This window comes from Pogona vitticeps, chromosome 15, assembly GCF_051106095.1.
Source record: "Pogona vitticeps strain Pit_001003342236 chromosome 15, PviZW2.1, whole genome shotgun sequence".
NCBI classification, from domain to species: Eukaryota; Metazoa; Chordata; class Lepidosauria; order Squamata; family Agamidae; genus Pogona; species Pogona vitticeps.
Window position 1 is genome coordinate 4,563,209 of NC_135797.1, and position 10,306 is coordinate 4,573,514.

The following is a 10,306-nucleotide window of genomic DNA, read 5'->3' on the forward strand; positions in this document are numbered from 1 at the left end:
CTTATACACGGATAGAGGAAAAAGCAAGTGGAGGGGAAAGCAGGGATCAAAGCGATCCTACAGGGCTTTGATCCCTGCTTTCTCCTCCACTTGCTAAGCCCCACTTAGATTTAATTTTGGGTTAAAAAATTGGGCAGGCTTATACACGGGGGTGTCTTATACACAGAAAAATATGGGTACATGTTTTTAAATATTTTTAGACCACGGATACCGATCCCGCAGATACGGGGGTCCTACTGTATTCATTTTTCAAAGGAAAGACGAGGATTTTTTAAAAACAAAATCTTTATTGTGTCAAATATAATTTGGCTTTTTGGGGGGGGGTACAAACGTATACGTGCAATATAAATACCATGAATTGTGTCTGAATGAAAAAGGGAACATTATTTTGACAGGATCATGTTGAGAAAACAGGCCTTTGTGATTAGCACCAGATCATGGCAAGTCCTGTTAAAGCCAGCGTTTAAGGCACTAAATCCTGACTTTCTCCCAGAAGGCAAGAGTTGCCTTCAAACGGGAAGCGGCACATTTTGTATCCAGCGTAACCATCTCTTATTTCAAGTCATTTCCCTTTGAAAATAAGAACACCTAAAAAATTAGACCAGGCTGGTTCTCTCTTCCCCCTTTCCAAAAGTAGGCTACGTGATTTATTCTGAAACTGCCCCCCCCTTTAAAATATATAGATTTATCTATCCGGTTCCAGCAGTATTTGATCCAACGCTACATGAAATGTATTGAAATAACAGGATTTTATCAGTTCCTAAATTAGTTGCTCTAGGAGGTTTCTAACAGTGTGCACCATGTTAATTCACGATTCTAAATACATCATATATTGCTACATTCAAAATCTTTCTTGCTAGATGCCGTGAGCGGTAATGTCTTTCTTTCTCGCCCAACTGCTTGACAGAATTTGTTAATGGAGCTAAGATATATTAAGAAAGAAAAAAAAATCAAAATGACAGAATACAGTTTGGTAAAACCGAGAACAATAAAACATATTAAGCTAGAGTTAATGAATGTCTAGATTCTACGGGTGCTTCTTAAAATTTCTTATGGAGTAACAAACTATTTTAAATTACTGGTCTAGTCACATATCAAATTAGGCAGTTAACGCAGAAAGTGGGTAGGATTGGAGGCCTGTGGTTCCCTACCTGCCTTCTGGATGTTTTTATTTCAGAAGCCCTGAATTCCTTAGCAAACCAATGCTCTGAGATCTTGCAACTAAAACCCAGAATATAAGCAGGACGAACAGCTGGAAGATTCTTCCTCTGGAAGCGGGTGGATGCATCCAGCGGGCCAGCTTCACAAGTACTGTATTTTTCGCACCATAAGACGCACTTTCCCCCCACAAAACAGGGGGGTGGAAAGTCTGTACGTCTTATGGAGTGAAGAAAACAGATTATATTTTCCTGTTTTCTTCCCCTAAAAAATTGGTGCGTCTTATGGAAAGGTGCGTCTTATGGAGCGAAAAATACGGGTAATCCCACCCCCCCCGTCCAAACGCATACCCTCTAACGGGGGGCTTCTCTAAGGCACAACTTTGCAAACAATTAATGTTGGGCCATGAGAGGAGCAGATCCAGAACTGATGTGTCTCTCCACCCCAAAAAAAGAAGTTACTTTCTGAACAGCAGAATGCCTTAGGTTTTCCAAGAAGCTAATTTGAGCTGAACCGTCTGGTTTTGGTGACTAAAGTTACACATTAAAAAAAAAAAAAAAACAAGCCTTGAGATTTCAAAACCATCTCCATGTGCGGAAACGGCACAACGCTAACCCCTCGAGGCATCTAATCATCAACTTAGGACAGCAGAGCTGGAAGAGGCCATGTCAGATCCAGCCCATGTCAAGGAGGCGCAGTGGGGAATCGAACCCCCAACCTGGGGGAGTTGTCCAGATCTCTTAGCTTCATTTGCTCCTTCGCTTAGGACCTTAAGAGTACAATTCTCCTCATTCAGGGCCCCCAGGCACCAAAAGAGTCACAGGATACAATCTTGTATTCTCTACTGGCCACCACTCCGGCTGGGGGGGTGCTGTGCCCCAGGTGCTTTGAGTTCGAAACCCAAGCCTCGGTAGCCGCCTTCTGGGGGGATCAGACTGTCCCTCAGCCAGATGCAGCACTATCTTCCCTCGAGCAGCTAAGCCCAGGTCTCGTGTCCTAATCCAAATGTAATACACATACTCTGCTTTTCGACGCCAAAACCTCTCCTTCTCATGCTGAAGCTGCACAGCAACACAACCAGATCTCCCGCTGACCTCCTTTCAGCAAGAGCCGCTTAACCTCACCTTCCCGCACCCTCTCAAGACTTCCTGGTACAAACGACGCCCCTACGGATTTCACCAGCCACGGCGCTTCGGAATACGTGGCTACCACCTGGGGCTTTCTCTCCCTTAAGGCCGCGGCCTCAGAAAAGCGGTGCAAACGACACACCGCTTAATCCTTCATCGGCCAGTACCCTGTAGAATCGAAAAGAACAGGACACAAAGTCTAAATATGGAGGAACTGTAACGCAAGCACGACGGAGTTGACAGTAAAAACTCCACCTTTTAAAAAGGTCTCGAAAGAGTCACGCTGAGTGCTTCTGTGTCACTACCGAAGCCGTATCCGCTGTACTTCTAAATTCCTACACTCCCTACCCTGGCTGGCCCAGAAGAAACTTCACAACCTTATGGGAAAAGATGGTGGCCGACTCTGCTTCTCCAGCATTTCTCAGCATCCGCGGCCGTTTCAGACACCCAGTTTCAAACCCCTGAATCGCCGAGGCACCGGCCCACCGAGAGCCAGTCGGCGACACAGTCTGTGCCGATTTGCAAAGGGAAAGGCCAGGAGTCTGGGTCAACGGTTCCCTGCCAGGCGCTCTCCGGGAAATGAGAAGCATGAAGGACACGCCGCAGCACCGGCGTTCTCGCCGTTCGAGGTAAAATGACGCCGCAGAGAAGCCGCCTTCGACGACAGTATTTCAAGTAACGTGCCGAGCAAGAGAGGAGCCGAGGAGGCCCGGGGGGAGCTCCCGCTATACGGCTACGGTCCCCTCTGCGAGCCACACAGTTCTCCAACGGAAGGGGACCCGGGTTGCTTTAGGTCACCGAGTTCTTCTTCTTCTTCCGAAAGGGGGACTTCAGCCTTTTCCACATGCTCACTCGAGGCTTGGACTTCTTCCCGGAGGCCGCGACGGCCTCTTTCTCCTTCCTCCGGATCTCTCGCACCAGCGTGTGGAAGACGTCGTCGATGTAGTAGCGAAAGGCGGCCGAGGTTTCGAAGAAGGGGCAGGCGAACTCTCGGGCCAGGTCTGTGCCTTCCCCTTTGGACACCTGGCAACGAGAAAGCACCCCGTGAGACGAGGCCGTTCCTGGACCGGAGACGCCCCTTCCTGCCGCTTCCGAACGCCTGGATCAATCTCCCGCCACACATCCCTTCCCTCCCTTCTCCTCTGCATCTGTCCTCCGCTTCCTTTTTCCGAACGGCGTCCCTACGCAGCCTTTTCCGCTTCACGGTGAGGCTCCTCTCCAAACCCTTCCAGATATTTAAAATAAAAACCACAGGCACATCGCCGCCTCCCAGCCGGCTTTCAAGATTCTTTACTGTGGGAATGGTCCGAGGGACTGTCTCCGAGAACGCGGTCAGCGGTGGGGCATCGTAGCCGTGAACGAGAACGTGCAACAATTTGACCTATTTCCACTCTGACAGGTCTCAGTGCGTGCGCCCCCATACCTCGTGGTTAAACTTCTACACTGCAGCCGAAACTGTGCTCGCAACCTGGGGTTCAATCTCGGGGAGCCGGCTCAGGATTGACTTGGCCTCCTATCCTTCCGAGGTCGGTAAAATGAGTACCCAGCTCTCGGGGGGGGGGGGCGCAATGTGTAGCCTGGATAATTAAATTGCAAACTGCCCAGAGAGTACTTTTAAGTGATGCGGGCAGTATATAGGCAGCATGCTTTCCTTTGCTTTATCTCTAGTAACTTGGCTTCTTCAAAGACCCACCAAAAATTTCTAAAACGTACATTTCCTGGCAGTTAAGACCCTAAGGGTCTAATATATATATCAGTCAGTGAGATTCAGAAGGGCTTTTTGCGAGATCTTACAACAGAAAACAAAAACTTAGGGATTGCTTGGTTTATACCTGCCAGCAAATACCATATGAATGGCCTTCCAGAGCATTTCCTCCTAACAAGCCAGAGGAATCTGTTACAACCATCTTTGTGGAGGCTACTTTCACACGAGACATGGACCAAAGACTCAGCTACCTCATTTCCCCAGGCATACAACTGATCGGCATACAGGATGGTGGGATAGTGCCCTTCCGATACTGCTAAAGGGAGACCCTTGAATTTAGCCTTGGGGAAATCAGGCTGGTACTTGAGGACAGCGAGTTAATCCAGAGACCCAGCGTGCTTAGGAAACTCAAACTTCAAGCCAACGTGTTGGCCAACAAGATCTATGGGCCTTTGATAAGGTTCTTTTTCTTACACCTTCCCTTCCTCTTCTGACATCCGCGCTCAAAGATCACATCGAAAAGGGAGCATGGGGCCAGAACGGCAGACTTTTAAAAAGGGACCTTGGGGGATTTTGGGAAAGCAAGCACCTTCTCTCACGAACAGAGCACGGAGGAACAATCCAAACGGAACGGAACTCCAGTCGTTCACACGCACCCTGCGAGTCCGGCGTGGAAATAGACGTCATAATAACGTCATTCTCCCCGGGCACTCCTTACCTGCCGCAGCTGTTCCAGGTCGGACTTGTTCCCCACCAGGACCACCGGGGTCTCGTCGGTGCGTCGGACGCGGTAAATCAGCTGCTTGAACTCCCGCACTTCGTGGAAACTCCGCCGGTCGGTGATGGAGTAACAGATGATGAATCCTTCGCCCGCCCGCATGTACTGGTCTCGCATCGCAGTAAATTCTGCCTGGTTGGGTTGAAAAAAAAAGAAAAAGGGGGGGATGAGTCTTCAGTTTCGGGATGACTAAAGCAGCCACCGTTCCTGTCCTTATTGCGACGAAAAGGCCCGGAGGCGTTTCATGCTACCAACATCTACTCTGTGCTACCAACATCCACTCTCTTCCACACTTTGGAGAGATACCCCAGCACAGATGATGTTTGCTTGCTCACAGAATTTAGGTGGAAACGGACAGGCTCAGCCATGAACCAGGGAGATCCTGATTCAAATCTTCCCGCAGCCATGGGTTCATTTGGAAGCACAGAAGATACAGGCTGTCAGTCACTGAATTAAGCCACTGACCCCCACCACCACCTCACCGGACTATAGCAGGAACCCCCCCCCAACTTATCTGCAGGATTGGCATCCACTGATTCCCTTGGAAAATATTAAAAATATATTTTTAAAAATTCTAGAAATACGTATTTCTAAAAATGAAGCTACCCAAAGGAGCCAGAGACCATTATAGCGTTGGCTATAATCCATGTTTTTCAGCATCCAAGACTTGGAACTGATTCCCCCACAGAGACAGGAGTCTTACTGTATTTCACGGACTGAGTCAGGATAAGGAATGGGAATCACGTCAGATGCAGGAAAACGCAACGTAAAACGCAAAGCGGTCACTGGGTACCTGGCCTGCTGTGTCCAAAATGTCCAGATTAGCCGGTTCGTCGTCAATCCTGATCCGCATTTTGTAAGCATCCTCTAGAGACAGAGAGGGAGAAAACAGATAAGAGGCCCTCAGTGCTGGCTAACCCTTAATGCTTTTGCTGGCCTTCAAACATCTTCGCCATCTAAATGCAGACGCAGAAGCGAACAGGAAACCTCACTCCGCAGTTCACGTATACCCCTCTTGGGGAACGAATCAAAGCATCAACCACTTGACAAAGGACCTGCCTTCAATTATGTTTTCACAATTTTCTTGCTTTTGTCTTCATATAGTGTAATCCATTCTAACAAACCTATCCATTCCGAAGGAAATCAACCCTGAGTGCTCACTGGAAGGACAGATCTTGAAGCTCAGACTCCAATCCTTTGGCCATCTGAGAAGAGAAGACTCCCTGGAAAAGCCCCTGATGTTGGGAAAATGTGAAGGCAAGAGGAGAAGGGGACGACAGAGGATGAGATGGTTGGACAGTGTCATTGAAGCGACCAACATGAATCTGACCCAACTCCGGGAGGCAGTGGAAGACAGGAGGGCCTGGTGTGCTCTGGTCCATGGGGTCACCAAGAGTCGGACACAGCTTAACAAAGCGTAATCCACTTCCTTTACACCCGCTCTGATTTTTCATTTTTCACCTCAGTGGGCTTCAGAATCCTCACTGGAGTGAGAGATCACAAGTGGTTCAAGGTGACCAGTGAGCTTCACGGCTCAAGGTGCTCTTGACTCTGGACCCCCTGAAGTCCTGATCCCACACTCCCACTATCGACAACGCCCTCCTCCCGCTCCGACTCTTATTCCCAAAGGGTAACAGGAGCGTGTGCTGGGGAAAGGGGGAGCCAGAGATGGCTTCTCTCATGTTTCAGTCAGATCTAGCTTTCTCTGCAGACGAGCAGTGCCCTTCCACTGTAAAAGCATGAAATATGCAAGCTTTAGAGTTCCACAGAGCTTTTTGTCTGTGGCATTTTAGTCTGAATGCGTGTGGATACTGTCCGTATTAATCCCGCTACCTTAAATCCTACAATATGGCACAGCAAGAGATAAAAGGAAACGCCTTTTTTCCATTGGCATGCTTTTTTAAAAAGCATCATATCAGGAGATCTCTCTTCCTTGTTTCTGTTCCTCCCCAATTCTATACAGCCAGCACGTCCCAAGGAGGGAGAGGAAGCCGGGAGGAACACTCACCGATGGTGGGGTCATGATCTTCGGGGAAGCGGTGACTAATGAACTGCATGGTCATTGCTACAAGGAAAACAGAATAATATTAATTGCAGCTCAGAGGAACTGAAGAAAGGGTTGCATTTCTGGGAAGGGAAGGGCAGATCCCTTGAGGGAGGTCTTGCACACCTGGAAAACAACACTCGGATGGATTGCAATTCCCAGCAGCTGTATTTGCTGGTGGATTCTGGGAGTGGCATTCCAAAGAAACACTAAGACCCCCTTTATCCACTGATTCACTTATCCACGGTCTGAAAATATTAAAGGGAACAGAGACCACAGTATGTAGGGTTTGGCATAATCCACATTTTTTGGGGGGAAAGTGTGGAACTGTTCTCCCATGGATAGGGGTGTCCTACTGCATATGTCACTGAACATGAGGGTTAGAAGTGAGAATTAAAAACACCCCTATCTCGGAGAACTCAAGCATAAATATGCAAAGTGTTCAGTAGAAAAAAACAATCAAGGATGGATTTATTTTTCTTCTACTTTGATGCCTCTACAGTTCCTGGAGTGCAATCTTCCTCATCTTGTCCTTCAGTGGCTTTCTTTTTCTAAAATAATAATAATTTATTGTAATCCCCTTGTAATATAGGCAGTTTGTTGCTTACAACGAGGTTGATGGCTGCTGAGAATTTGACCTTTCCCAGCTACAGTATTTACCGAATCATGCCTTCTCCCTGTGTGTGACACATCCTTGGGCCACACACGGTGGAGTGCCTCGATTTTGTCAGTCATTCCTCCCCCTTCTCCACCCTTCATGGATGAATGAGGAGAAGATTTCATCTGGAGCATCAAGAAGCCGCTTTATAGACTTCAAAGCAGAGCAGGAAGATCCAAGAATAATCAAGTAAAACGGAGTAAAACCAAGGAGAAATGTTCTGTGACTGTGGAGAAATTCAACCCACAAGAAGACCTAGAGAATGCTATTGAAGGAGCCGGCTCTGGGTCAAAAAATAATAATAATGATGACCTTTGAACTGCAGAGCTGGAAGGGGGACCCTATGGGTCATCCAGTCCAGCCTCTGTCAAGAAGGCCCGGGGGAGAACTTCCAACCTCTGGCTCCACAGCCAGGGACCCAATCCACTGAGCGATTCCAGCAGTTATTTTTCCCCATCAACAAACTGGCCGCCTTCCTGGACCAGCAGAAACAAAGGCAGCCTCACGTGCAAATCTTCTGGACACCTCAGTGGGGTTTAGGCCTCTGGAGCAGGAGGTTGGGAGTTCGATTCCCCTCCTGGACTCCACGACCCATGCAGTCTCTTCCAGCTCTGCAGTTTTATGATGATGATGATGGGGACATATACTACACACATAGATGCATAACACATAAACATGGGCGCACACACACATTCCAGAAGTGCAGTACGCAAGATTTCTGGGGGGTTTTTTTTGGACTACCACTCCCAACATCACAGGCACCCAGGTGCGAAGGATTCTGGGAGTTGTAGTCCAAGAACACTGGGGCTCTTTCCCCCCCCTCCTCAAGGTTGGGCACTCCTGTCTGGTGGGGGGGGAGGGAAGGCGAGGCTCCAAGGGGACCAACGCCACACACGGGGCTACTCGGAGGTAAGCCCAAGGGCGCATGCGCGGCTCTCTGGAACAACCGCCCTGCTAGGTAGGCCGGCTGCTCCCGAGGGAGAGAGGGGGGGAGCCTTCACAGTTGGGCGAAGGCTTATAAGCCCCCCCCTCCCGAACCATGATGATGATTATCATCCTCCGAACCACCGACGTACCGCTTTTTCCGACGCCGCCAGCGCCCAGCATCACCAGCTTGTACTCCCGGGGCTGCCCCGCCGGAGGAGGAAGCGGAGGAGGCGCCCCGCCGACCAGGCCCTTCGCCCCCGGGGGCTCCATGGCGGCGACCCAGCCCCGAATGGCTGCCGCCCCCGAAACCGACGGGCGGCGCCTCCCTCACCGCTCCCGCCCCGGCGCATGCGCACGTCGCCCCCCGCCTCTGCCCGCCCACGGATGACAAAATGGCGCCGGCCCGGCCTGACGGGGGAGGAGCCGCCGGGAGCCACGCCCCCCACCCTCGGCCCCTCCTCCCAGCCATCTGCCTTCGGGGGGGGCCAAGCCACACTTCCGGCTCCCGGTCGAAGAGTCAGCGCCAAAGGGAAAAGGGGACATAAACCCACCCTGAGGGTCCTGACAGAGACACTTCCGGCTCCCGGTCGAAGAGTCAGCGCCAAAGGGAAAAGGGGACATAAACCCACCCTGAGGGTCTTGACAGAGACACTTCCGGCTCCCTGTCGAAGAGTCAGCACCAAAGGGAAAAGGGGACATAAACCCACCCTGAGGGTCCTGACAGAGACACTTCCGGCTCCCGGTCGAAGAGTCAGCGCCAAAGGGAAAAGGGGACATAAACCCACCCTGAGGGTCCTGACAGAGACACTTCCGGCTCCCGGTCGAAGAGTCAGCGCCAAAGGGGAGAGGGGACAGAAACCCAGCCTGAGGGTCTTGACAGAGACACACTTCCGGCTCCCGCTCGAAAGCCCAGAAGTGGAATGATAGGATTACAAGTCACTCCACCACCCCTGCTTCTTTGCTAATCCGGCTCAGATCCAAACCTCTGGCAGAGAAAGCATGGACGGGGCAGCCTTTGGGTGGGATTCTCTGGCCAGCGGGGCCGACTCAAGCGATTTTGCTGCCTGGGTCCTTGATCCGCTGACTTTCAGGCAGCTCTTCCTGGACCTCCTGAATTCCAGCCTGCCATGAACTCGATCCCTCTCTCCTGCTTCGATTTTGGATTGGTTTGCTTCTTTTAAAAGACAAATTTGAGTTGGGTACTGTTGTTCAGCTCAAAACATCTCTGTGCCCCTCTCTGTTGAAACGTCAGTTTACATGCAGCACTTTTTTTTGTTATGCATGTTGTAATTTTAATTTGGACCTAAGCAACCAGGTGCAGCCTGGATAGGTCAGTAGTTGAGGTCTCTGGCTGAGGTCCCGAGTTCGAATCCCCACGCTGCCTCTTGGGAGAAGAGCCAGTCTGGGTGGCCTTGGGCAAGCTGCACTGTGCCAGGGCTCCCCCTAGAGGAAGGGAAGGGTAAAGCATCTATCCTCTTGGAACACCCTATAAAAGGGGCCCCATAAATTAGAATTGACTTGACGACGCAGAATTATTACTGCAAGCAAAGGGTTTTTCATCCTGAAAAAGCAGGCCATAAATTCCACCCCTGCAGATAAATCATACGCAAGAACAATGTTTGCTTAACTCTAATATATCAGTCTTCAAGGGACGCTGGACAGATACCTATATTAATCCCAGGTTTAGCAGCCTCCACCTATAATTCCTAAAATAGAAAATGTTAATCTTTGTATGTTTGGCAAGACATGTATGTAGCAAAAAAAAAAACACCCGTATCTGCGGGATCAGTATCTGATGATTCCCTTATCCATAGTCTGAAAATATTAGAAGAAAAATCCTAGAAAATTATTTCTTAAGGTGAAGCTACCAGAACTGGCCACCAGAAAGAGCCAGAGACTTTGCTATGTG

The 10,306-nt window shown here is 49.8% G+C and overlaps 1 protein-coding gene across 2 annotated transcripts; it reads right to left on the reverse strand.

The window, feature by feature from the left end:
• Positions 1-267: 267 nt before the first annotated feature.
• RIT1 (Ras like without CAAX 1) lies at positions 268-8,757 on the reverse strand. 2 transcript variants are annotated; one of them, XR_012082085.2, is made up of 6 exons: positions 8,547-8,757; positions 6,777-6,833; positions 5,562-5,635; positions 4,709-4,900; positions 2,106-3,308; positions 268-2,064 (listed from the first exon to the last, which is right to left on the reverse strand). XR_012082085.2 is itself a non-coding variant. In XM_020797325.3 (5 exons), exons 1-5 carry the CDS (start codon positions 8,665-8,667, stop codon positions 3,075-3,077), a joined length of 678 nt encoding a protein of 225 aa, XP_020652984.3. In that variant the 5' UTR covers positions 8,668-8,757; the 3' UTR covers positions 268-3,074. The 2 variants fall into 2 exon arrangements, 1 of the variants encoding a protein (XP_020652984.3); XM_020797325.3 differs by having other exon boundaries at positions 268-3,308.
• Positions 8,758-10,306: the final 1,549 nt, after the last annotated feature.

What these genes read in the sequence shown, in the direction of transcription:
- RIT1 (XM_020797325.3), bottom strand. Translation starts at nt 8,667, where the DNA reads ATGGAGCCCCCGGGGGCGAAGGGCCTGGTCGGCGGGGCGCCTCCTCCG. An exon ending in AGATCATGACCCCACCATCG is followed by an intron (nt 5,636 to 6,776) that starts GTGAGTGTTCCT and finishes CTCTGTCTCTAG; the next exon opens with AGGATGCTTACAAAATGCGG. An exon ending in ACCTGGAACAGCTGCGGCAG is followed by an intron (nt 3,309 to 4,708) that starts GTAAGGAGTGCC and finishes TCTCGTTGCCAG; the next exon opens with GTGTCCAAAGGGGAAGGCAC.